The sequence below is a fragment of the Notolepis coatsorum genome (genome assembly GCF_963971535.1).
Source record: "Notolepis coatsorum genome assembly, chromosome: 11".
NCBI classification, from domain to species: Eukaryota; Metazoa; Chordata; class Actinopteri; order Aulopiformes; family Paralepididae; genus Notolepis; species Notolepis coatsorum.
This window is the reverse complement of record NC_140175.1, coordinates 62,269,309-62,297,273: the sequence shown is the minus strand read 5'-3', so window position 1 is coordinate 62,297,273 and position 27,965 is coordinate 62,269,309. Positions and strand designations below refer to the sequence as shown.

Sequence of the window (27,965 nt, the reverse complement as noted above, 5' to 3'; positions counted from 1 at the left end):
AATAGAAAATGAGCCAAGGCCAATGGGTCTCAAGTTAAAAAAACGAAAAACAATTCATTGTATAATTTCCCTTTTAGTAAACATTGAAAACGGGCCCCACAGACCACAAGGGTTAAATGTTTAATTGTGTTTAGACAACATAATAGGCAGGAAATAAACTGATTGGTCAGGTATGCATGTTCTTCATAACTGAATATAGCTCTGTCTGCAGTGCCCGTTGCCCCCCCTCTGGTTCTTGAGATATTTACTCTACTGTATGTCTAGCCTCTGTGAGAAAATTAAGATTAGCTACATTCATTTTACACCACGTAGAAATACACAGGTCTCTGAGATTGTAAAGCAGTTGCATATTTTTTAAATCAATATAGTGACCATTGGTTGACTATATTGACCATTGGTCTTATATCGGCGTTTTCTGGTTTCAACAAGCACAAAAGATTTCAATGCAACTGTTTCACGATCTTGTAAACTTGTGGTTTTCTATGTTGCGTAGTAAGATTATTGCAAGTTGCAACTAATCTTAAAGGGGCACCTCACCAAAAGACGATGCTGATTTATTTTGCAATATCACACATCCAAAAGCTCTTTGCACACATTAATTTAGTTTGACAGTTATTTTGTGTAAATTAGTTTAAATATGGCCACCAGTGATGTCATCGGGGACATTGAATCCTTCTTTAATCCACCATTAAATGATGTAGATGAAAAAATAGCTATACCTTGTCTTATAGGGACTGCTACCTTATCATTTTATTGAGCTGTAATTAACACAACATAAGGATTCAATGCCCCTGATGACATTTTAATTAAATTAATGTGTGCAAAACTATTTAGGGTTTTTGGATGTGTGCGAGATTATGTGCAAAAATAAATCGGCATTGTTTTTTGTTGAAGTGCCCCTTTAATGTTCGCAAGAGGCTACGACCATAGAGGAGGTTCTTTGGGCGGGCAGGTAGCCCCCGGCAGGTTGTGGGTCTGAAGTGGCGTCTGTAATGCTGACCCTGGGGATTGTGCACAGCATGGGTATAAACAAGGCCTGACCATGGTGATCCTGGAGACTTCCCTCTTTATGCACGTGATCCATTACTGGTCTCACATATTTCACATTGTTTAGACGTGACCATTCATAGAGTTGCCAGAATAGCCAGCATATACCTCCATGACGTTTGGTTGACGTGTGGCTTCAATTACAGTGTTTTGGTATCAGTGCCTACCTGTGTTACCATATTAATATCTTCTGGTACTGTACATGTCTGTGTTTTTGCTGATTGTGATGTATTTGTGGTCAACAGATTTATTGTAAACAGTTAAAGAAGGAGCTGATTTATTGTATAAAATATCAAAGTTATAACATATTTATGATAATGTGCTGTCTGTATAAGGGATATATCTGATTATCATAGACAGTCATAGACAGATGAAAATGAGCCAATGGAAATAAATATATTTTTATTTTTTCAATGTCTTCTTAAATTGTCAAATAACTGTTGTAATTATTAATTTTATGTGTATTAAACAATCAGTATATTTTGCAATCTGTGTGGTGTCGTTTCTATGGAAGAAATTACAACAATAATAATTATGTAAACTATGGATGAGTCAGTCGCAGTCAACCAGCACCTGCTAACGGGTCGGACCCTTTAGCTCAACTGGTTAGTGCGGCTGACTCATCCATAGTTTACAATAATAATAATACAAAATGTAATGGCCAAATGAGTAAACTAGAATTCCCTTTTTTTAATATATATATATATAATTTTCACCATGAAAATATTTCTAAATGATTTTCTTTTATTTGGGAGACTTAAAGAACCAGTGCTGTTAATTATGTTAATTCAGTCCAAAAATGCTTATTGTGGGATGTTAATGTCAGAGTGTCATGCTTTCAGCTTCTGGTGTATCATTTGATGTGTTTGAGTGCACCCTCTCTGAGCACAGCCAACTCTCAGTATGTTGAGGGGTTGTGGGCTTGTGGCCCTCTGTTCATTGACAGAAGATGTCAAATTAGTATCACAGTGGCGATGTGGCTCGGGAGTAGTCTGTACACGTATACGTACAGCGCAGTAGTCTGGCAATCCTGGTTCGATTCCTGCTCCTCCCGGGCAGCGTGTCGATGTGTCCTTGAGCAAGACACTTGCTCCCGATGAGCAGGTTGGCATCTTGCATGGTTGCCTCCGCCATCGGTGTGTGAATGTGTGAGTGAATGGGTCAAATGTGAGTAACAAATTGTAAAGCGCTTTGGATAAAAGCGCTATATAAAAAAGCAGCCATTCATTTACCATTATAAAATACAAAAAACTTTCAAAATGTAAACAAGGTCATGAGACCAAGTGTGAACAGTTGCTATGGGAGTCTTAACATTGGCTAACTGCTAACACTCAAATTGTAGCAAACTAGTTTCATTGCTTGTTTGTGGACTAGCTATCTGATATCCTTTACAACTACTGACAGACTGACTGATGGGTCAATCAGGGTAACATTATGTAATGTTTTCAGGGAAGCAGGTTATTTGAAATGTTTTTTATATCCAGGGGGATAGCGGTTGAGGGGCTTTAGTCAGCATTTCCACAACAGTTCTAACATTTTGGACAATTTCACATCAACATTAACCTGATGCACCACATGGTTTGTTACAAGGTACATCAACATCTCTCAAGGTAACATCAAAATACAGAGCCCCTTTCCTGTGACAAAATGGCATGCAATGTAATCAAAAAAGTCAACCAACAAACTAGATTCTTGTACCGGATCTCCTCTCTGGTAAACAAGAATACACTGAAGACTCTGGCAGGAGCACTCATTCAAGGGTACTACGACTATGCTTGCACCTCATGGTACCAAAGCACCTCAAAGGCGCTAAAAACAAGATTACAAACATCACAAAACAAATTAGTCAGACTACTGCTTGACCTCACTCCTAAAACCCACCTCACCCCTGCCCACTTTGACAACCTAGGAGGATGGCTTAGAGCAGTAGACAACAGAGTACAGCCACTTGCAATGGGCCTGGTCTACAAGATACACTACACCACTCAGGTACCCATGTGAGTCATTCCACCAATCCGGTCCGATTTGAGTCCCTCTGATGTTTTTAAGTGTCTTTTATCTAATCAGTTACCAAAATGTGCTTTGAAATGCTATTTATTTCAGTTGCAATGTCCTCTTTAATAAAGTGTAAAAACATTGCATGAATGTAATTTTTTTTTATTATGCATTATGTTGTTATTTCAGTTGACACCATGTATTTTGACATGTCCCTCGTGGCATTTCATGAAAATGTATTTGGGATATGACCAAGAAAATTTGTAACTGTTAATGTGCTGTTAATGCTGGTAATGATTTATTTCAAAATAAATGAATAATTATTCATTAAAATAACATTATTCAGTCTGTCCCTCAGTAACCCTCAACCCCGTTACACTGAGCATTCCCCCCCCCCCCACAAAAATAATGGTTCAATCCATAGAAGCATGTGAAACAGGAAGTGACAACTTTGAAGTCTTTTGGAAAACACAACACCAGGAACAGGCAAGTAGCTACCTCATTGTACTATGTTTTCAGTCATTTATCATGTAATATTATGGTAGTCAAGCATAATTACTCAACACCGTTACTTGAAAAAAATATAGCAAACTATTACTTGTGAATATGATCTTTGTTATTAAAAAAATGTAGATGCTTTCTTAATATCATGCATGCCATGTGCTCTCCTGGTATTCACCACATGTCGGAGTAGCAACCATTTTGTGCAAAAAATCACAACCCTGTTACACTCAACCCCGTTACGTTTGAATGTAACGTTTGAATGTAACAGGGTTGTGAGATTATAACGGGGTTGTGATTTTAACACTGATTTTGAAGTTATACAATAATAGTTACATTTATTATTGAGCTTTTTCAACATGCTTATGCCACATACATTAATTGTAATGTGCATGTTGCTGTGTGTGTGCTCACACGTTACCCTAGACTCAACCCTGTTACAGCTACATGTTTATTAATTATTTCTTTAAGTTTATGAAAAACAAATTCAACTTTTGAATAATTTTGTCTGAAACGTTTAGAGCAAACATAAGAATATCGAAAAAGCTTGCGGCCGCTGTCAAAAAAAGGCAAATTTCAGGGTTCAGAATAGCAAAAGTGTAGGATTTTACATAATTTTTAGACGAGCAATTATAGAAATGGTGTGAAGGACATCTAATTATTATAGAAATGTTGACTTTAGCACAAATACATGTTTTAATCTTATTCAGAGCTTCCAGAGTGTCCATAACGGGGTTGAAGAATAATGGTGTCCATATCATACAATAATGACCAAAAATAATAGAGATTTCATGCCTGAGATGGGAAAATATATTTTTCTGGAAATTAAATATGTCATTCATCTTGAGGGGTGTTCAGAAAAGTAATACCTCTTGGTAAAATAAAAAGAATCCAAAAGTCCAAATCGGACTGGATTGGTGGAATGACTCATGTACATGTCGAAATACTTCCCAAAAATCAGTGAATACCACGACCACAACACCGGAGGGAGTTCCACAAATCATGTGCAACCCAGATTCGGCACAAACAAGGGACTAAACACGTTTCGCAATTATGCCACAACAATATGGAACGCCCTACAGCCGTAAAAAAAACGCTCTCAAAGAGCACCTAAGGTAGGCTGCCATTCGAAACTGGCCACCGTAAATCAAACTCAACTCAAAGAAACGGAGATGCAAAAGGTCTGTTTCTGGCAGAAACTTTCTGCATAATCAGAGTATGCTTCTGACCTTGCACACAATAATACACCAGATATTTATAATGTCAGGAAATGGTACTACTGTGTGACATCACTCATTGTATACGGGGAAGCAGGGGTCAGCACTGCAGGAGGACTATGTGTTCCCCACATTCCTGTGAGACACACGCTATTCCTCCTTTTCTTTTCCTACTCTTCCTTGTAATTTCCCCAGAAATCGTCTTCCCTACTAATTCCCAGAGTGAAAGCAATCTTTGTAGATTTCCACTAAGACACAGTCTTGTCTAAACAGTCAGTCTGTAATAACACCCTTGTTATTATACAGTATGCTCATGTCATTATTTTACTGTTATAAAGAACATTTTCCACAACACAACATTTGTTACTTGGTATGTCAATTCGGTGAACTATCCCTTTATCCGCAAAGCCGGGCGCTTGCAATGAACGTCATCATGATACGCCTAGTTCTTCGCCTGTTGGCCAATCAAACCCCACATGGTTCAAGGAGAGTGACAGAGGAGTCATCTGCTGCGGAAGAACAAACGTCAGTTAAGATAAATAACAGTACACTATCTGTAACTACATAATCTTAATTTCTACGCGTTGTATTGGGGTCAGTTGAGGATGAACAGTGTGGGAGAAGGATGCACTGACTTCAAGAGGGAATACGACCAGTGCTTCAACCGCTGGTTCGCCGAGAAATTTCTGAAGGGAGATCGAAGCGGTGACCCATGTACAGAGATGTTCAAGAAGTACCAGCACTGTGTCCAGGTAACTCAACCATTGCCTACTGATTACCTTTCAGACATGTGTCCCTGCTTTACACCCCGAGGCTCACTGAGACCACCAGTACTGTATTTGCAAATCTGGTGGTATGTCATAAATGTATAGATGTAGCACTACTGTCTATCTGTATGTCGTGTATGTCATATATGTTATGATGAATTGAAAATGGGGGACCCTGATGTAAACAAGACAAAAGTCTTTCTCTGGTCCGCATCCCCTTAACAATTGTATATTGAGCTGTACTGTACCCATTCTGCAATCTGTTAATAAAGTTTTCAATCAATCAATCAATCACCACTCCACATACACAGACAGACATTCATCATCCCTGGTTTTAAGATTAGATTAGATTCAAATGTATTGTCATTATACAGCACAGTACAACGAAAATAAGTTCACATCTCACCAGAGCGCAAATGTAGCAGTAAAGTGCAACAATATACAAGTGATTAAACTGGAGTATAAATTAGTACTACTGAGTAATAATAGTGCTTATCAGATGTATACGTATGTAGTGTTACAGTATTATTATGTACAGTGATACAGATATAAATACACTCTGGTAGTAGCCATACTGGCCAGCACTGCAGTAGAACTAGTACGAGTAGATAAGGGATATATACAGATATAGATATAGTACAGGTATGTAACAATTATTATATGCAGGTATATTCAGACACATGTGGATAAATATATATACATTAAAAATAAATATTGCATTGGTATCGGTTTCTATATAAAATAAAGACATAATTGGAGATTGCCCAATTTATCTCACTTCTCTGTTGGAGTGGACATCTGGACCCTATGGTACACGTTCCAAAGACTGGCACCATGAAATGATGTAGATGAAAAAAACACTGTGATTAAAACGCTGTGCTTGTTTTTCTTTTCTTTTTTGCAGAAGGCCATAAAAGAGAAGGACATCCCCATCGACGGGGTGGAATTCATGGGGCCCAATAAAGACAAGCCAGAGAGCTGATGAAGAGAAGACACTACATCTATCACCGACATCTGCAAAGCCTTGTTGTGGCTCTCTGAAGGTGCTCTGGAGCACAGGCCATCTGGGACCAGGCTGGGAGGAGACCCTGCTCCTACTGTCACAGACAGCAGACAAGAGCATGAACATCATGCAGCAAGAACGACCACCACCATCAGCAGGGACAGGACTGTGCATCAGAAGGAACCTAGGCTTGGAATCATTATTTTTTAAGTGATTTATTTTTATTTTTTATTGTTTAATCTCTGCTTTATTTTGTGTACAGTGGAGAGGAACAAGAGAGTGAGTGGGTGAGTGTAGGACCTGGATTCAAACTAGGGGTGGGTGATATGGCCAAAATATCATATTTTTATTTGAAAAAATAAATGTATCCAAATATCATGATATTTCTATACATTTTCACAATTCATGATATGTGTCATGATGTTTTTCTCTTTACTCTTCTGTCTATTTTACTAAGTTAATGAACAGTACAGACCAACTGGTAACCATATAGCACTCCATTATCAGCCTTTGAAGTACAGGTATAGTATTTAAAGGGGCAGTTCACCCCCCAACATTTTTAAACACATCTCCCTCCTTACCTGGAGTGTTATCTATCAATTTTGGAGATATCGGCTGTAGAGATGTCTGCCGCTATTCCCAATATAATGGAGCTGAATGGCGTTCAAAGCACCAAAAAAATAAAACTCAAAAACAAGATCTGTGTATTATTATCCTGGGGTCATGATTTCTGGAAAGGGACATCTGTGTTTACGTTTTTCAAAAGCCTTTTCTTTTTGGTCCTTTGAGCGCCACAATATATCTATCTAATATCTATCCATCCATATAGTTTGTGTGATCTGCCTCGTTTTGAAGATATCTGCCGTCACTCCAATACAATGGAGCTGAATGGCACTTGGCCTGTAGTGCTCAAAGCAGCAACAAATCTTTTACTCACGACTACTCAGGATAATACACCTAATAGACCTTGTTTTAAGTTCTTCAAATGTATCTTGTGGTGCTTTGAGCACCACAAGCCGAGTGCCATTCTCCATTGTATTGGAATGACGGCAGACACCTCTACGACGGATATCTACAAAACTAAGCAAATCACACCAAAACAACCTGGATAGTACTCCTGGTAAGGAGGAAGAATTTTTTTTATTTGTATTTTGGGTGAACTGTCCCAACATTTGAGCTTATTAAACACCATCAGTGTCAGAGTGGCTATAGTAAATATTATGAATAATGGTTGAAGTGTGGATTGTGCAAGAATATCATGACCTCCCTTTGAATGCATATCGTGATGACATTCATACCACCCACCCCTAATTCAAACCCACAACATTATGAGTACATGTGGTGTGTGCTTTTGCCAGCTGGCCCTTCAGGAGTTATTTAAACATTATTATTTAAGCAAATTACCATGAAGTGTATTACTGGCATACCCATCAGACAATTTAAACTGAAGCTTAATTTATTTTAAAGGTGCTATATATAACGTTCAGCCACTAGATGTCACACTAGAGCACCAGCCATGTCATTTATCCAATCGGGTGCATTCCACGTGGAGAAATGGGAAGTAGGAGGGTGGCGCAGTGGGCAAGGCACTCGCCACTAATGCAGGAGATGCTGGGTTCGAGCCCAGCTCTCGGCGTTGCTACCAGCTTGGCTGGCCGTTCATACTAATACAATTGGCAGTATTAGGGGGTGGGAAGCTGGTGGGTGGGGATTCAACGTTGTGGACAGCGACTCCTACAGGTCGGTTGGTGCGCCTGTGCAGCAGAATCGGGAAGCAACGAGGGCGGCGTGTCCCTCCCACGCAGACCCTCGCCGCTGAGAGATCGCGCTGTTCAGGTGAAAAGATGCGACAGCTTCCTCCTCATGTACCGGAGGGGACATGTGATGCAAGGCTTGGTGCACATTGCAGCCGACCTGTGGGAGGCATGGCCTAACAGCGTTCGAGGCAGGGGAGGGTAGAATTGGACAAAATACAAAATTGGGATGGGATAAAAATAGAAAAATGGGAGAAAAAGTAGATCAAAAACAAAAAAAAAGAGAAATGGGAAGTAGGGAGGGGATACATGCACATGCAAACATTATTTTTGGACCCGCAAACATTTTCTAAATGATCAAATTCATCAATCAAAAATGCTTTTTTGGGGAAAAGCAATACTTTTATTCCATACCTTTCTAAAAATCTCTGTGAATGTTATAATATAATAATTATTACTCTACATGAAAATGTTATCTATAGCACCTTTAATAGCATTTCCCCCCTGTCATAAAACGGGATGCTCATTGTAAGTAAGTTCACGTCAGGTTACTTTTGACATTATTAAAGACCATATTTTCTATAAAGAATGTCATGTTAGTAATAGTGGAAGCAGTTAGTTGAGATCACTGTTACGTTTGTTTGGTTTACACAGTGAATGTTTAAAGTCACATTTTGCATTCCTGAATAGTTCTTTTGCTATTCTGAAAGTGTGATTTTGACCAACATCACAATCAGCTGCAACAGCTATACATGCAGTATTGATGCTTCCGACGAATAAAACATTCTTCATTCAGTCTTCTTTATTCTCTTGTTGATTCATGATAAACGCAGGTTTCAGACACGTCTCCCATTTAAAATTACATTATTTACCAGATAATCCAGATTGTGATGTTGTGGACAGTTTGACTATTGTCTAATAATATACCACTCAATTCTAAACCATTGAAGCTTAGCTTGGTGTATATCAGTGGTTAATTTCACATCAAAGACCCCCAGATAGACACGTAATAAATCAGGGAGGCCCATTTGAGAAGATTTTGTTCTAGGGACCCCCATCTAAGAAGATATTTATTGTTGGTTATTAATTATTCCAGAATTCCATAACTGCCTATAGTTGGGGAGATAACAGGAGAGTGAATCCTATATCACTCCCAACTGCCCACCCCCCCTCATCTCTGGTGCAGCCTGTCTGCCCCCCGTGGCTCGAAGACCCGCTCCTCCCCCCAACACCTGAGACCCCCACAGTGTGGCTCTCTGCAGACCAGGTGAGTACACAGCTGAGCAAGTTACACGCAGGCAAGGCTGCAGGTCCTGATGGGGTGAGCCCAAAGGTACTCAAAACCTGTGCCTCTCAACTGTCATGTGCTCCAGCTCATATTCAATATGAGCCTGAGGCTGCAGAGAGTCCCGACACTGGAAAACCTCCTGTGTGGTTCCTGTCCCTAAGTGCCCGTGTCCCAGCACGTCCAAGGACTACAGGCTGGTGGCTCTAACCTCTCATATAATGAAGACCATGGAGGTTAGTCCTGGAGCAACTCCGCCCGGTAATCAAACCCCACCTAGACCCACTCCAGTTCGCCTACCAGCCCCGACTGGGGGTAGACGCTGTCATCTACCTGCTGAACCGAGCCTACACTCGCCTAGACAAGCCGGGGAGCACTGTGAGAGTCATGTTCTTTGACTTCTCCAGTGCTTTTGATACCAAGGCCTGGGCTGCTGGGTGAGAAGTTGGAGGCGATGCAGGTGGAGGCCCCCCTGGTGTCCTGGGTTGTTGACTATCTGACGGGCAGACCACAGTATGTGCGCCTATGGAGCTGTGTGTGAGACAGACTGGTCAGCAACACCGGGGCCCCGCAGGGGAGTCCTCTCTCCCTTCCTCTTCACCGTCTACAGTACACCAACGACTTCCACTATCGGTCAGAGTCCTGCCACCTTCAGAAGTTTTCTGATGACTCTGCGATAGTGGGATGTATAAAGGACGGTGACGAGAGGGAATACCGGGAACTGGTAGTGGACTTCGTCACATGGTGCGATAAAAACCACCTGCCGCTAAATGTGGCGAAGACCAGGGAACTGGTGGTGGAGCTGGGGAGGAGGAGTGCACCTGTGACCCCCGTTTCCATCAGGGGAGTCGATGTGGACATGGTTGAGGAGTACAAATACCTCTGTGTGCACATCGACAACAAACTGAATGGGTCAAAACACGCAGAGGCGCTGTACAAGAAGGGCCAGAGCCGACTCTACTTCATCAGAAGGCTGAGATCATTCAATGTCTGTACAAGGATGTTGAGGATGTTCTATGAGTTGGTGGTGGCGGGCGCCTTCTTGTACGCTGTGACCTGCTGGGGCAGTGGACTGAGAGCAGGGGACACAAACAGGCTGGATAAGCTGGTCAGGAAGGCCAGTAGTGTGGTTGGGGTGGAGCTGGACTCCCTAGCGAGGGTGGTGGAGAGGAGGAGCCTTGCTAAGCTCCAGGCCATCAGGGAAAACCCCTCCCACCCACTATACAGACTTGGCTGACAGGAGGAGCATGTTCAGTGCTAGGCTCACACTACCTAAATGCACCACTGAACGGCACAGGAAGTCCTTCATTCCAACAGCCATCAGACTATACAATGCATCACTGTGCCTCACTGAGCAGTGACATCTTCCTGGACTCTTTACTTTTGAAACAGCACTGTGCAACATTACACCTACTGTAGAGTATCAGTATATTTTATTCCATACTTATCTTAGGCAATTTGATTTTTATTCGTGACCTGTTCTGGCTAAATGTTTAATGTTGAGCGATTTGCAGTGTAAAATTTCCCTCTGGATAATACAAGTATTTCTATTCTAGATCAGAATAGTCATTCTTATGCATTCTCTCATTGGGCAAAATTTCCCATTGTTCTGGGGACTCCCTGGAACCTCTCAGGGTCACCCATTTTGAGAATCACTGGTGTATAGTGTATATATATAGTTTTCACAAGACTACATGTGTAGATGTTGCATTATGTGCCGAGATGTCTGTATTACTGCATCCTGTTCAACGACAACTTCAGTTTACCTGTTAAAGAGTATGCAACCAATTTCTTATTAAATTAGTATACTTAAAATGAATCATTCATACTATACTTAATCTACTGCACTCATATGGGAAATGCGCGTACCGTCTTCAGTCAAACAAGAAGATGGATAAAAAAAAGTTCTGTGTTCAGTAGAAAGCTATCCAGCTGTAAGCTAGCATAGTTTAGCACAAATGAAGCGGATACGGACCACTAGCTTAAAACTCCGGGAAGTTTTTATCCAACAGGTAGGTTAGTGGTCAGTATCGAATTCCATTAATTTGTGCTAAGATAGACTAGTTTGCAGCTGGATAGCGTACTGAACTGAGAGGAAACTGGTATCCATCTTGTCTGACTCTGGAGAAAACAGTAAGACCATTTCTCATTATGTTCCTTTCATCTTACAAATATCTGAATATCCTAGTTCCAGTATGCACACTGTATTCATAAATAAAGTTATACTTTAATGGTGATATGGTTAAGCATACGTAGAAAAGCAAAGGTATAATGTATTAGTAATTTATATGATCAATACTGACATCTTGTTGATATTAATATCCAATTGATATCTTATTGGTAATAGTATATATTACTACCAACACAAGCAAATGTTAGGAACAGACCAGAAAGTCTTCAAACCTTTATTTAAAAGAAAAGAAAAATCATAAAATCAGTGACTTCACAGATGTTTACCAGATTACAATCAAAATCAATATCCAACTGTAGGCCTACGCAGTCAAGAGGTGCACGCATAATTAAAAGAAAAATTTATCCAGGAGCCATTTCACAGTCAGTGTCACTCTTCTCCAGGGCAGCGCTCACGTTACACTGTTAAAGGTAAACGGGTATGGAACACCAGCTGTGCCCTGCTTAATGCTTATTGTACACTAAATAACTCATTGGGACAGAATGTAAATACAGCAAATAATCCCGTATACAAAAGCTTTTTATTTTTTGTATTTTTACGATTATAAAAAAGGGAAGAGGCTAGTCCATTTGTATTTTTTCTCTGAGACATAAGGAAAGCTAAGATGGAAACACAGGAGAGAAGGTCCTGGCTGGATTGGATCCTAGGCCAGCATGGGTACTTGTGGTTCCAGAGGCAGGCGCTTAAACGCTACACCAACTCTGGACACAGTTTAAACACCTTTTGATGATTTGCATACATTCATGATCACCTTGTACATCACTGACACCAGCTACATAATACTGTGTGTACACATCCAGAACTGATGTATACACACGTATATGTATGTACATATTATATACCACATCTGAAGAGTCTTGACTGAAGGTGCCTTTCCACTGACCAAGTCTAGCAGCGTGGGTGCATTCAATTGATTTCCATGGCGGCATATGCTCCTCTACATTGGAAATGTATTTAACACAGCCGCGCTGCTAGACTGGAGTTGGTTGAAAGGCCCCGTTACAATCAACCTTATGAGTACCGGTACTGCATTTCAGGTCATATGACTGAAAACATAGTCCTCAAAGGAGGATTACCACTTTCCCTTCAGATGCACATGTCCAAAACATACAAATGCATAGACTTTTTAGTGATCATGAATCTATGCAAATCATTACGTCTTTACTGAGATTGGTCAGAGCGATAAGACATAAGTGACGACTGTATACATGATAATTCTGGACATTGGTACACAATTGTCACTGTGCATATAATACATTTTTCTGCACGATAAAAGAGTAAATATTATTGGCGAATGTGGCGCTCCCTACTCTGGTGACTTCTGTATCTTCATATGTTTTGGCAGCGAGACCATCAGTGGCTTCTCAAAAATTGGCTCCGTTCCAGACAAATAAAAATGACCTCACCACAATTTTATATAGAGATCACAGCCTACAGCAATGTGACGCACAAAACACAAGCTTTTGTCAAGCAGTCAGGTGCTTCAGGAAGCAAGACAGGCCAGGTAGCCAGGTAACTGAAGAAAAGAAAAATCTATAGATTATTTTATGGTTATTTTAGGAAAGTTTTGTGACTTGCTATTTAAATATTGGTTAATAAGGATATTTTGCAGAATGACCCATGATTCTTCTTTATAAAAGAAATTATTAGCTATTCCATGCTCATTTTAGACAGTTATCTGGCTTGTGGCAAAATCTCACTCCTTGAAACACCCCCCAAAAGGGAAGTGATACAAATCAACAACTTTAAGGCTGTGGGAGGAGGGGCCTGTTTATGGAATGTATATCGCAAGCAAGAGGGGAGAAAAGAGTGCAGTTTATCACGGATGAGGAGGCCTTGGGTAAACAAACAAAAAAGGGAAGAAAAAATTTAAAACAATTACAAAAAACATTTGCCCCTATTCAGTGCGCTGTGACGACCGGCTGGCTGGTTGGTTCTACCGGTAGTGACGAGGCGGGGGGCTATGCTGCTGTCTCCTGGAGGGGGGGCTATGGCGGGACATGGTGTGGCGTGCAGGGGACTGGTAGCGCGGCGGCGGGGAGCCTCTGCTCTGGTATGGAGGAGAGTAGCGCCCCCTGGATCTGGAGCGGGAACGTGAGCGACTAAAGCTGGGAGTCCCCCTCTCTCCTTGGACACGGATGTACGCGGTTTCCCCCTGGAGAAAGAAAAACCACATAATTTGTGATAAGCTGCAACCAATCAGACTACAGTAAAACCCCAACTGTTACTTTCTGCCTAGATATGTGCTTCAACTAGAGAACTGTAGGTTCAATCTGTATGCAGAAATGTGGAAGAAAAGGGGCTTCCTGTTGGCAATGAGTTTTTCCTAAATGTGATTGGATGTGGAGGTTCGCGCAACTTTCTGAATTATACATGTGAAGACAATTGAGCCCTAGATGCCTCACAGGTAATTTTGTGTTCAGCCTGGAAAGAGTAGGGAAAAAAAGTGATTTTCCTAAATACATTTCAAAATTTTCCAAAAAAGCCAAATGGCAATGGTTGTAGAGTATAAGATAGGAGGATATGTCCATGTCGATCAGACTTACAGTGTGCACGTTATGGCTTTTCAAAGTTGTACATTTGAACCTTTTACTACAGTGTCACCATCTGGCCTATTTGTTGTGATGCCTTGGCTTACCAATATCAACCATTGTGCCAAATTGTATGTCTCGTGTACCATGTTTTTCTTGACCGACACTGTCTAATGAAGTTAACCATCTCTAATGTGCAACGGCCCAGCCCCTCTTGAGGACGACACGTCACTTTGGTGACCTCTAGCGGCTCGGTTGTGCATATTGTTTAATACAATATATAGATCGAATTAAAGCCCTATTTGTTGCCTGTCGTTAAGCGGTTCTCGAGTTACATGCCGATATGCGAGGTGTGCGCAGCAATAGACTGCAGACTTAAAAAATTATTTAAAAACCACTCCCGACTCCCGAGCCTCTACCTCCGTCAATCATTTGGTGATCTCGAAAATCATTGAACAGGGTTGTAGCGAATGAGTGTGGCTTTACAATGGTACCCCAGGTGGGAATGAGCGAATCAGGGATCTAGGTGAAAAATCACAAGTGCAAACAGGAAGAGAAATTTCCACGGAATGCATTGGAGTCAAGTCAATGAGGAAATAGTTTTCTGCAGCCTTTTTTTTGGGACAAAAAGACTACACAAGACTTCAGGCTATGGACCCAGGGTGTTTTTTCAGCCATACAAATTTTTTGGGAAATACTACTTCTGGACTACTAAGTAACTACTACAGAAAAACATGAGTAAGAAGTTTTTCTACAACTCAAGTTCAGACCTATGTTACTCTATTTCATTAGCACTACAAGTGAATTCTCTTTATTGTATCAGAAACTTCAGAATGTCATCTTTCAAAAGAGACCAGGCTCATTTATAGCATGTGCTATAAATATAAAGTAGGGATGCACCGAATATTCGGCCACCGAAAATTATCGTCCGGAAATGGTTCAAAAGGGCACTTTCGACCGAAAGGGTTTTAGCACCGAAAATATATCACCGAATGTCAAATAACGTGTTGTTGTGATGACATAATCAAAACGCGGCTACAGACATAGCATGTGCAACGTGTAACGTGAGCAGCTTGGCAGCTCTTCCTGCATTCTACAGCCTGTGACAACTCCTCTTGGGACTCGCGCTGTTTCTATGTAAACTCCGCGAGCAACGCATCCAATAAATGCGTCTTTAACATGCTTTATATCCTCGCCATTACTATATGCCCGTTGCGGTTAAAAACCTTTTTAACTAACGTTAGCGTTAAGCTAGCTAACAGCGCTTCCATTCCTTTCACCCGTCTCACTTAACACTTTCAGTGCCCACCACGACATAACACGTGTTATCTGCCCACCCCCTGAATGCCCACCACGACAATTAGCGTGTTATTTTTTTATTAGCGATCTGAATTCATATTTCATCAACCGAGTCTCTCGTTGGGAAACCAGCCCCATCAGGAGCTCAGATGTGAAAAAAGCGCCCCCTATCGTCTCCCAGATGGTAATGCACCCTTTTGGAATGGACTCAGTGAAAATGGATGAGAAAAGAAAGTGTTAAGCTACATCATCCCCCGCTAAGAGTCACGGGAGATGTAGTAAATACAACAGTCCTTCCATGTAGGCTAGAACGCCGTGAATTATGACTCAGTAACCACTACAGTAACATCATTAAGTCTGCTATAAGCTATTCTCCCTCTCGTGTGGGTGTCTTTATGCAGATCTTTATGCAGTTTTAAAGCACCTTGGCTTTGTTCTGAATGCACTTTGTTGTGGTTATCCTACAGAGAAAAGAAAATGCACTTGACTTTAATGCACATTTTGTTGTATGCAAAGAGAAAATTGTACAATGAATGGTACAATCTTTCAGCAGTCAGTCTGGAATTAATGTATGCATTCAAAAGTGCAGAATAAATGTTTTATGGGCCCATAAGTGATTATTAATATTATTTAAGTTAAGTTTTGCCATAATCAGGTAGCTTAAAAAAAAACTAAAAAACATTATATATATTTATATTAATCATTTTCAGACTTTCTGCATTCGGCCAACTGTTTTCGGTATCGGCCAAGAATTTCCCATTCGGTGCATCCCTAATATAAAGTATAGTATTTGTTTGCAAAAAAAGACATTTCCATGTTCCTGGCCTGTTGGCGTTTGACAAGAGAAAAAAAGTCTACAGAGATAAATGATATAATGCAATACTGTGCTGAACATTTTTAAATGCATCCTAATAAAAAAGGTTCACTCTGCGGTTGAGTAATCTATACGAAATATCACAATATTCTATGACTGACCCAAAAACATTCTGATTCAAAGTGCTGGAATGCCTAATTCAAGGGCAGGTGAAAGTATTTACAGGTACACACTCAATAATATCCAAACACCAGTCTGGGTTCAGACATAACTACAGCACAGCTACCTGATGATTTAAAACCTTTGCACTGCCAATGTTTTAAAAGGTCAAAGCTTAAACAGACCTTTTATTGACTTGGATTATGATATTCTGATATAGAGTCATGTTAACAGGTTCTTCTGATCATGCTGTAGGTTGATTTGGATAAGACTCTGGCTACTCCGTTTAAAAGGGGAAATAGGGCTGGGCAATTACAATTTTGGCATCATGAAAACAAGATCATCTAGATAACGATTATTGTACACCGTATGCCGTGTTGCTCTAATTTTGTTTAGTGTTGTAAATGCAGTGCACCCTTCCTTCACAGATTTAGATTTAAACAGCAGTGCAAAACATAGCTTTTCATGCAGGTGATACTGTTATTTATTGTTGTCCATCTACTCGCAATAAGGCTTTTGACAAAGATCGGTTGAAGCAGATTATGGTGATCTGATGTACATGAATGCATCAGTTCATTGTCTTCATATTTTAAGTTACATTTTTAGGAGGTTCATTACAAACTGTAGAGCACTCATTCATCACTACATATTGTACTCCAAAGTCAACTGGCCTGTCAACACTAGGCTTGCTGTGGTAGTCGGTGATACCAGTGTTACTCAGTGTTGTTCAGGCATCCACCAAGTAAATTACTTGCCCAACTGTGCATGCTTTAAAAAATATATAGAAACAACCAATTAGGGCGGTCAGGTGGCGTAACGGAGATTGCGTTCGTCACCAACCCCGGAAATGCTGGATTCGCCTGTTCGAATCCAGCTCACAGCTCCGGGGTTGTCACCAGCTTGGCTGGCCGTTCACACTAATACAATTGGCAGTATTAGAGGGTGGGAGAAGCTGGCGGGGTGGGTCCGGGTCGTTGTAAAACAGCGACTCCTACAGTTCGGTCGGGGCGCCTGCTAAGCGCGGATAGGATCTAAGTGGGATAGTGTGATCCTTCCACACGCTACGCCCTCTCAGTGAAAGTCCGCGCTGCCAGGTGAAAAGAAGCAGTTGATTGGCTAGACATGTGTCCAGGGAACAAAATTTACTTTTTGACTTACCAGCCATTTGGCTGGTAGATTTAAAAAACTACCAGCCAGGCAGATGTTTTACCAGCCAAAAATTATAAATAGCTTTTTAGTATATCGCCATGTGTTATTATTACTATATAATACTATCATATGCTATTTTCAATTAATATCATAAACAACATAAGGAATATTAGCATAATTTTGAGTGGACTGAAGGAATGAGTCAGCGTTAACACGGGACACACACACGCACTGTTTCAACTCACCACCCCCGCATCATATTGTAGTCTAGTCCGTCTTCAAACTTCCACTCCTCTCGAAACTTTTTTATATTTGAATATCAACATTATCTGTCCATCCTTAGTTTACTATAATATACTCCTGTCCCGAGTCCTGACTAGTGACTTCATCGTCTTTCCAAACACACGCACGCACACAGAAAGGGAGAGGGCCCCCCATTTCCCTTTCCCCAGTCCACACTTTCTGCTGTTCTCTGGCTCTGCCTCTGATCAGGATTAGCTTGTTAGCTTACGCTAACGTAACATTAATTTCGGGCGATGTGGGCATAAAGGAATGGCGACGATGCAAAGCATCTCCCATTGTGAGAGAAAACACCACAGACTTATTTCGGGTCGCAAAATAGGCGCACTGCTGTGTAGCCCTGCTCCTCTGCTTGACCGCCCTGCGCCAGACATTAGCACGGACTGGGCGGATATGACTCGTCGAGTTGCCACAGGGTTTTTCAAAATAAGAGTATCGATATGAACCGAACGTTGTTAGCTGCTGGAGCCATAGATATGACTGGAGCTGCGCTTGGGGCGGAAATGAGACCCGGCACAGGATTTTCAAAATAAGAGTATCGATATGAACTATTTTGTTACACGCCAGGTGGCGGGCAGACCTCTCATTGTTACTCGCCAAACCTTAAATCTGCCCGCCATTGGCGGTTGGCGGGCACTTATTTTGTTCCCTGCATGTGTCGGAGGAAGCACGTGATAGCCTCCACTCTCCCAGACCGACTGTGGGGGGGTAAGTGCACAGCGACCAGGAAGGGGATTGGGAATTGGCATAACGACTAACATTGGGATGGGAGAAAATCGAAAAAAAAATAAAAGACAATTAGTTCATTTTCACATATCAGTGCCCACTTAATCAGAAATATCTCATTTGTAAAATACTAAATGCGTTATCAGTGTGTCTGTGCAGAGCTATTTTATAGTAGAGTACACAGTAGCTTAAGTTTCACTTATAGAGGAGATTTAACTTCACGTAAAGCAGAGAAAGAAGGCTCTAGAGACGACACGACATGTTACACAACAATGATGGAGGCGTTGTCAATATCTTTTTGACTGGAGAGGAGCTCAGAGGACCAGTCCAGACCAGCCAAAGTATGTTTGTGCATGTGTCTTTTTTTTTTCTTGGATACGCTGTGAAGGAAAGTCGCACAGAAGAAAGTTGATGCGTGTGTTTCCCATGGTTAACATTATTGGGCGAACAAGAAAAAGATTAACATTTTCAGCCTAATCTAATGACCCTGCCGTGTTACAAACGTACCATTAATTTATGCTATGGTAGTAAAGGGGAGGAGAGGAGAGAAACAGCTAACAGCTAATCTAATATTCAACATTAAAGATCAAAGTAAGTCTACTCTCTACAGACAGTAATACCGGTGTTGTCATGAGTTTATTATTCATGAGTAATTTCACATCACCACGACAACAACCCTAGTCAACAAGTTGTCTTAGTCACTGGTATGTTTTCTGTAGGGCCCTCATGGATTACAGTCTCAGGACACTATGCTTAGGACCTAGGCCTGCCGCGATAAGCAATAAATCGATTAATTGCTGCGATAATTAAAATGAATGCAATGATTTTGACGGGCGCGATTAATTGCTATTTGCGCGTTTGTTTTAATGAGGCGGAACCAGTGCCCCTTCAGTCACTGTCCGTGTTGGGAGGCGGGCCGCTGACGTTACTAGAGTACAGCACGGGAGCTCCGTGGGGCAACGCCACATAGACATTTCTCAATAGTGTTGCTCCTTTTAACCAAGTAGCATTATTTGTAGTGTAACGTTAGCTATTTTTAGACCCAAGCAGTTACTCGCTACTGCCCGGAGAAACTGGACTGCTAAATAAAGATGAAAGATAGAGCTTTGATTCTCATTCCATGCTAACAACATTAGCTAAATATCTAACAAACGAAATACAACGTATAGCATAGCTACAAGTACAACACAGAATAACGTTAATACAATTACATGCATCATTGTTTACAATGAACGGGTGGGGCTAGTCAAAGGACTGGACACGGGGACAAGTTAAACATGAATTAATTTATTATAACACTCCGGTAGTTTCGAGTCGTGCTGCAGTGCTTACGCACCACAGCTATTCTATTACTGCTTTGACGCTTCCTCCTCATCGTTGATTGCCTGTAGTAGCTGCATCTAACGTTAGTAGCTAACGTTAAAACTAACCGAAAGGTAGTTGTTCACCAACAATTTGTTTTATCATTAGCTCAAAAACAACCGGACGAGACATGTTGTCGGCTCATAGTTTCTGCTTAGGATAATAACAACAATACTTCCGGTCCGGTCGGTGGGCTTCAAAATAAAAGTCAAACACCGGAAAAGACTGAGCGGTGGGCTTCAAAATAAAGGTTTTGGGAAATAAATTTCTCAAAAAAGATTCTCTAACCGGTCGCAATAATATCGCTTATCGCGATATTTTCGGGGGCAATTAATCGCCCAGCAAAATGTGTTATCGTGGCAGGCCTATTAGGACCGTTCAAGATTCTATGATATTCCAGACCTCCCAATGACCGTGGGAATCCTAATGGTAATGTATTCCATCACAAAACATGTCACCTGATGCGAGCGAAACTCGGTGCTGTCCAGTCTGCGCAGAGCGTACTCCATGTCCTCCTGACGCAGGAATTCCACCACACCCTCCCCGTCTCGCTGCACGTCAGCGAAGCACACGTCGCCCGCCTCGCGCATGTGGTCCTTCAGGTCCTGCCAGCTCCCAGTGGGAGGTAGCCCTGTGGGAGAGGCACCGCAGGGTCACCAGTCAAACATCCTGATACAAGTAATCACTTGCACTGTCAAATAACACATTTACGCGTACATTGCTAATTAATTGCAATATCTCTTAAGAGACACAAAAGGCTACTTTCAGTGTTTCCCACAGGGTAGGTTATCTGAGGTGGTGTCAGGCCAGGAGACTAGTTCTGAGGTTATCTGAGGTGGTTACAGGCCAGGAGACTAGTTCTGAGGTTATCTGAGGTGGTTACAGGCCAGGAGACTAGTTCTGAGGTTATCTGAGGTGGTGACAGGCCAGGAGACTGGTTCTGGGGTTATATGAGGTGGGGACAGGACAGGAGACTAGTTCTGGGGTTATATGAGGTGGGGACAGGCCAGGAGACTAGTTCTGGGGTTATATGAGGTGGGGACAGGCCAGGAGACTAGTTCTGGGGTTATATGAGGTGGTGTCAGGGCAGGTAGAGTCGTGGAAGGAAGTTTGTGTGCAGGCACTGCAGGCAACACAATCAGCACTTCTAATATTCCATCAGATTGGTCTTGATATTCTGGTGGGCCATCATAAATAGGTCCATGTATGGGAAACACTGAAGATACCTGAAACTCAACTATAAATACAATACATAAACCTAGTGAAATACAATGCAAACAAGTGCCCTCAGCCTCTGCAGACCACAGGCACCTGAAGGAAAACCTTTAAATGGCTTTAAGAGTGGGGGGGGGACGTAGTACACAAGAAGTACCTAAAAATTATGAGCTAAAGAATAAATAAAAATAAAAGAAACGACAGAAAACGTCACCTACCAGTCACTACGCCCGGTGTTTGGGGGGTTATGCAGTCATGAGACCAGACCAGTTTCACTTTTACAGTTTTGTTTTTGTTTTTTGGCTTTTCATGACTTTTAGAGCAGCTGAACTTCAACTCATCCAATCAGTCCTCCAGTCCGCCATGAGAGAGAGACACCCGAAAAAAACCAAAAAAAAACTAGCTTTCCTACGACTCAGAACGTCCACCTACCAGTCACTATGACCCGGAACTCAGACCTGCGAGTCGGAGGCCCAAATCTCCCCCTAGGCCCTCTTGCACCTCCATCTCCTCTTTCTCCACCTTCACCCCCACCCATCGTCGCGCCAAATTTGGTGGCAGACGAGCGAGGGTATTCCACACGGAGCTTGGAGTCTCCATATCCATATCCATTCCTTCCATGGACGGCGTCCTCCGCGTCCCTAGGAGGAGAGAGCACACAACCCCTTACTAAAGCACTTCCTGTCCTGATAAAGGGGATATGTCACCTGGTCAAGCCTTCCGCCATCCGCTCCCTGGAGAGGTTATTTAAATCAGAGGCCTTAAGGTTTTTCCACAAGGGTAACCGTGATTCGACTTGGAAGTTAGAGACAGCATGGATTGGGGTGCAGGCCGACTTATTATTCAATTGGACTGGACTTGAAGTTAGAGACAGCACGGATTGGGGTGAAGGCCGACTTATTATTCAATTGGGACTCGACTTGCGAAAAGCGTAGTCCGCCTGGGAAACTCACCGTGGGTCTTCAAAGCGCACAAAGGCAAAAGGGATTGTGCTCCTATTGTTCTTCAGTTCGATGTCCCGGATTTTTCCATATTTGAAGAACAGGTCCTCAATGTCTCTCTCCTGGACATCCATAGGAAGGTTCCCCACGTAGATCCGTCCATCCGCCATGCTGAGACAATGACCGGGCTCTGCTAAACGGACAACACAGCTCACTCCTGCTTCTCAAACTCCTGCCAGAAGAAGAAGGTCCGTTTATCCTAATCCTAGTCCCAATCCAAAACTTTATAGTCCATCCGCCTCCAATTCCTGAACTTAGACAAAAGCAAAAAAAATCTAAACCCAGTCGACAGCGCAGCAGCAGTAGTAAGTGATGAGGCAATCAGCAAGGGCCCTCGGATCCAAGCCTGAAAGCTTTAAAACACAGTGTAATGAATGTCTAAACACCCATAAACACAAGTCAATAATACTTTGTTGGCTGAGGTTTAGGGATGTCCCAATACCAGGTCTGATACTGTGCTCATGTACTCATAAAACTACTCCGATACTAATATTCAGTGCCATGTTTGTTATTATTATTGTTAAATTATATGCATTATATTTATATAATTTTTTTTACATCTGATGAAAATAAATATGTTTTTGAAGACATAATAACTGTAATGGTATTATCAAGTACTCATATCGGTACTCTGTATCGGCAAGTACCCAAATGTAAGTACTTGGTCTGAAAGAAAAGTGGTATCGGGACACCCCTACTGAGGTTAGAGGAGAGTACCACTCGTCAATACCCTACACTACCATCTCCCATAGCCAGCAACAAGAGGTAGGACTGACAACTCTTAGTTAATCATGAGTCATTTAATCAGCCATTGTGGTCCCAAGTCGATCAAGATTTTTTACTAGACCTACGTATATTTTTATGCTTTTCCCCACAATGAATGAGTACTGCCTATGGCTATTTCTTAAAATATTCCAAGCACCGGTCTACATAAGCACTAGATTTAAAGGAGGTCCTTCTGCATGATTTCACATGGGAAAAACATTTTGACAGAGGTACTGGGGAAGCAGATTCAAAGTCCATACCAGTATGGTGATAAACCTATGATAAATGTATCTCCAGGTCATGCTAACAATCTGCGTGAGCATGAACCTTTCACATGTTGTAATCTTTCTGCCCAATACTACCGATACATCCCTATTGGCAAACTTTATATTTAATTTTTTTTAATAATAAAATAAATATTTTCGGTTCATTATAAAACTGTGGCGGGACCAATTAGACTGTGGCGGGCAGTGATGAGTCTGAACGTTTGGGCTCAGCCCTATTACACAGAACAGTCTGAAGGAGTGCACTGAGTGAGAGAGATACATGCACACATACACATGTTACATCGGAAGAAAGATGATGACTGGAAATTAGCTGTGTATTTTCTTTTGCAGTGCTAATCATTATTTATCCAAGAGGCTTTTTTTTGGCACATTTTGAGCACACTGCTTAACTCGTTCAGCGCCAGCGTGTATCCCCCCCATCCCTGTGGTCAATGGGCCACACTTTAAAAGATAGGCATTTTTACGATGAGTCACAATGTTTGGAGATATATATCTATATTCTATAGGGCTGTCAGTTTAATTTGATTAATTAACTACACAGCAAATTATCGCGTTATGAAAATGTACTCAATTTATTGATTTTTTTATAATCTTTTTAATCTCATTCATTCCATAAGAACGTAGAATAAACATTTACAAAAAAATTTAATGGTCCATTGCATGTTCTTGGTATCTGATTCTAGAGACATCTATGGATCTCAGGGAATGTATTCCTAGTGTCAGAAATATTGTGTCCGTTACTAGGCTTGAGTAAATTGTAATGAACCAAAGGAGAATAACTATATTATTTCTTTTCATCTTTGATGGTGAATAACACCATGCTAAAAATGTCCAGACATGAAAAACTGCCACTGAGCTTGTTCAGCAAATAAATAAAGGAAAGATGATTTTGTAGATACAGTACTGAATTCACATGCAATTTGAAATATTATTATAAAATAGCAGGCCTATAAATTACATTATTATAGCCAAGTCGCACATCTATGGATCGGGCAAAATCTCCTCTTTCCAATGGCAAGAGTTCAATCTGGATTTAGTATCACCAGGCGTAATCCACAAACCGTGAATGAAATCTACTGTAAGTAGTTACTTCTTTATAATGGAAATTGCTCTGCCATTTTTCCATCAGATTGCACCGCCAGTTTTTGCTAAACGTTCAGAAAGGTAGATAAACTAACTAACTGCATTCTATTTTATGCCAATAACGTTCAGGTTTGTGGTAGATAATACCAAAAAAATAAAATAAAAAAATGATACGAACCGAATCGTGGATTTTGTGAACCATTCATTCAACAACTCTTAAATTAATAGACTTCAAATTTGAAAGTACATAATCTCCATCAATTCCTGTCATGTTTTCTATTCAAAATATTTTTCTTCAAAGTAACCAGTAGCTGATGGATTCAGATAAATGTAGTCGTAAAAGTACAAAGTTGCCTAAAATGAAAATACTAACATCGTAAAGTACAAGTACCTCAAAATTATACTTAAGTAAAAATACTTAGTTACTTTCCGCGACTGCATTTATCACATGCATTTGTTCTTTTTAGTATTTGTCCTCATCCACCAGCTAGGCTATATAGTTATTGGTTCCTTATCTATCATCTTGTAGTATGTTGCTGCTGAAGAAAGAACTCAACCATTTCCTGCCAGGGACTCAAGTCTTTATCTAACGCCATCTCATCACGTAGGACGTGTCGATAAAATGAGAAATAAACTGTTTATCCGTTACAGTAAGACTTGTGATTACTTCTTCAAGTATTAAATCTGAACCTGGACCATGTGTAAATGGGAAAATATTTTTGATTGTGAGATTATAGATTATATTGATTGTAATTTACAAATGTTGAAATAATGGTTGGCACTTGTAGATGATAATAAATAACACTATTCAAACATTTTCATTGTAAGAGTTTTAACCAGCAGTGATGTGGAAGCCAAGTGCCTAAAGCAAAGCCAGAGAGGCAGCCATGATATCACAGAGTTCCTGAATGTACTACTAATGTTACAATATCTAACAGACAATCAACCCCTGAACCTTGTTTCTCTGGTTTCTGGCTTTGAGAGAAAGTTGTTCATGTCCACTAATACTAATTAGGCTATCGCGGGTCATGAGAATATATAAATAAATACACATCGACTGTGCACATGGCTTAGGTTTGTTGCAGTCACTACTTCCTGAAAAACAACACACATTTGGATAAATCGACACTAGAAACCCAACATTCGTATAGCTAAAAATAATGTATATAAAAATTTCAAATGTGGCGAGAAAGCCTTGCTAATGACACAGATGGTGGTGGCTAACTAGCAATGGTATTTCAGGAGACCTTAACTACAATCAGTCCAAAGGTTTAACGTCATAGACCATATCTATGTGTTAGGCCATATGCTGGGCCTAACACATAGATAGCATGTTACAAATGCTATGCATGTTGTAAAATACAAATGTTGTACGAATGAATTCGTTTATTCGTTAACGAATAGAACGTGCCGGTAACTATCAGGCTAAACAGACATTTGGTTTACTAAAGTATATAGTCACCAGGATAGCTAGTAGCACAGCTAACATGTTGCTGAACCTGAGCTAAACAAGGAAGCCGTTCAGTTACCCGTGACGACAGCGCCTGGCCTCGGTGCGTTAGCCAGCCAGCTAACCTGCTTAACCTCCTCTGATCTCACATCTAACAGCTCACTTAGCTGGATTGTTACTTGGCGCATTGACCAGTTAGAAAAAGAGTCGTTGGCCGAGCAAAAATCACAAAAACAGTTGTACAGTTTTGACATAATCTGAACAAATGCTATCTTCTTCCCAGCAACTAAACACATCCTACTCAATCCCTTTGTTGAGCTAGCTAGCATGCTAATTCTGATTCAGCTTTATATACCGATAATATCAAGGTGCTACGAATGTTTTTTTTAAAGGCGGATATCTACAGTAATTGGCATTCACAAACAAGTTAATAATTTAGTCGGATTACCTTTAACAAATGTCCAGAAATAAGGGTGCTTCTATGCCTGCTAATGCTAACGTTACCAGTTAGCAGTGCTGCTGAGCGAGCTGCTTCCGCGCCAGTTAGCTGCAACAAAAACCAAGCTGCTACAGGTTCCGGTAGAACATCCGGTCTGTGTTTGATGATGGTGACGAGTATGATCGCTGATCAGATCAATCAATCAACGACAACAATAGATGTGTTATCGTCATCATCACCACCACCACCATGATCTTGAGCTGTGGTTGGCCTACTGTAAAATACAAATATTACCGTAGTGTGCCTTTTGAACTGAGGTTCTAGTAGTCAAGTAGTGTGAGAGAGCGAGCTCTGCAGTGTCAAAATGAGTAGGCCTAACCCTCTGATAAAATAAGTATAGTGTAGGACATTTTATTTATTTATTATGACAGTATCGTATTTCGCTTTGACATGTTGACATGAGCAATAGTAAAAACAAATATTAGAAAAAATATATAAAATCCCCTTAAATTGAAATACCGAGGTAAATTCATATAGGGTAATGAACATTATTATATTTCTATGGGTAAATTACATCTTCAAACTATACTTTAGTTGCCTACACTACTTGAGTGAAAATTCATATGGATGTCTATGACTATGACGTAATTCCGGGGGAAGCGCTGGAGTATTCAAATAACTTCTTATACACCCTCCACCGGTCAATCAGCTGCGTTAATTCAGCCTTTCTCCCATCATCCAATCGTTCCTCTTTTCAGTGTTCTGACAGCAGTCTGTATCTCAGCTGTCGTCTGGCAAGTGGCAACCCACCACCACCCCATTCTCCTCATGAAGAGTTTAACTTACACTACCCTCCGGGTGCGTCACATGTCTGGGTCCACACTCCACAATCACATGTTTGTGTATTCCAATCATGATGTTTGTGTATTCCAGTGCTTGTGGGAACATTGACCTCTAATGGATAAAGTGGTATGTGGTCCAGTTATGCTGCTCTGATTACATTTTAAACAACTCTGACAACTCTAGCGATCTGTTGTGCATGTTTTTCCATTGGGTTTCTCTTATGGGGGGCGGGGGGGGGGGAGAACCCTTGCGAGCACGGGGAGAACATGCAAACTCCACACAGAAGGGCCTGGGAGATACCCCACCTGGGTACCTGGCAAGTTGGCAACGTGGAAACCTGGTCCCCAAGTGGGAATCGAACCCTGGACCTCCTAGCTGTGAGGCGACAGTGTTAACCACTACACTACCGTGCTGCCACAAAGGCCTTGGGCTGATGCCACTCTGCAACATTAGCATTCATAACATCCCACGCCCACTCACTCAGTCAGTCAGTCAGTCAAGTAAAAAGTACTGGAATATAGTGTAGCAGTGATGGCTGCTGCTAGGACAGAGACATACTAAAGACGAGAGTAACACCCCTGCACAAAAAGGGCAGTAAATTAGACCCAGGCAACTACCGCCCTGTTTCTATCCTTACCTCCATCTCGAAAGTCATGGAACATTTTTTATACGAACAGGTCGAAAAGAACCTCGCGAAAAAAAATCTAATCTACGAATTCCAATCTGGCTTCAGAACATCCCACTCCACTGACACATGCCTTCTCTATTTAAACGACCACATC

At 41.2% G+C, this 27,965-nt stretch overlaps 2 protein-coding genes across 3 annotated transcripts; one reads left to right on the top strand and one right to left on the bottom strand.

The window, feature by feature from the left end:
• The first annotated feature begins 5,251 nt into the window (after positions 1-5,251).
• triap1 (TP53 regulated inhibitor of apoptosis 1) lies at positions 5,252-8,206 on the top strand. The gene is made up of 2 exons (XM_084324518.1): positions 5,252-5,512; positions 6,432-8,206. The coding sequence occupies exons 1-2, from the start codon at positions 5,366-5,368 to the stop codon at positions 6,507-6,509; spliced, it is 225 nt and encodes a 74-aa protein (XP_084180644.1). The 5' UTR covers positions 5,252-5,365; the 3' UTR covers positions 6,510-8,206.
• Positions 8,207-11,960: 3,754 nt separating this feature from the next.
• srsf9 (serine and arginine rich splicing factor 9) lies at positions 11,961-26,469 on the bottom strand. Of its 2 annotated transcripts, none has more exons than XM_084325142.1 (5): positions 26,350-26,469; positions 22,269-22,488; positions 21,748-21,956; positions 20,559-20,731; positions 11,961-13,915 (listed from the first exon to the last, which is right to left on the bottom strand). In XM_084325142.1, the coding sequence occupies exons 2-5, from the start codon at positions 22,424-22,426 to the stop codon at positions 13,697-13,699; spliced, it is 759 nt and encodes a 252-aa protein (XP_084181268.1). In that variant the 5' UTR covers positions 22,427-22,488; positions 26,350-26,469; the 3' UTR covers positions 11,961-13,696. The 2 variants fall into 2 exon arrangements, with proteins under 2 accessions (XP_084181268.1, XP_084181267.1); XM_084325141.1 differs by having other exon boundaries at positions 22,269-22,669; positions 26,350-26,461.
• Between the last annotated feature and the right edge of the window lie 1,496 nt (positions 26,470-27,965).

Excerpts from the sequence above, each read along its gene's own strand:
- triap1 (XM_084324518.1), top strand. The coding sequence starts at position 5,366 with ATGAACAGTGTGGGAGAAGGATGCACTGACTTCAAGAGGGAATACGAC. Across the intron at positions 5,513-6,431 it reads AGTACCAGCACTGTGTCCAG|AAGGCCATAAAAGAGAAGGA; the intron begins GTAACTCAACCA and ends TCTTTTTTGCAG.
- srsf9 (XM_084325142.1), bottom strand. The coding sequence starts at position 22,426 with ATGGCGGATGGACGGATCTACGTGGGGAACCTTCCTATGGATGTCCAG. Across the intron at positions 20,732-21,747 it reads GTTCCGGGTCATAGTGACTG|GGCTACCTCCCACTGGGAGC; the intron begins GTAGGTGGACGT and ends CCTCTCCCACAG. Across the intron at positions 13,916-20,558 it reads CCGAGTTTCGCTCGCATCAG|GGGGAAACCGCGTACATCCG; the intron begins GTGACATGTTTT and ends TTCTTTCTCCAG.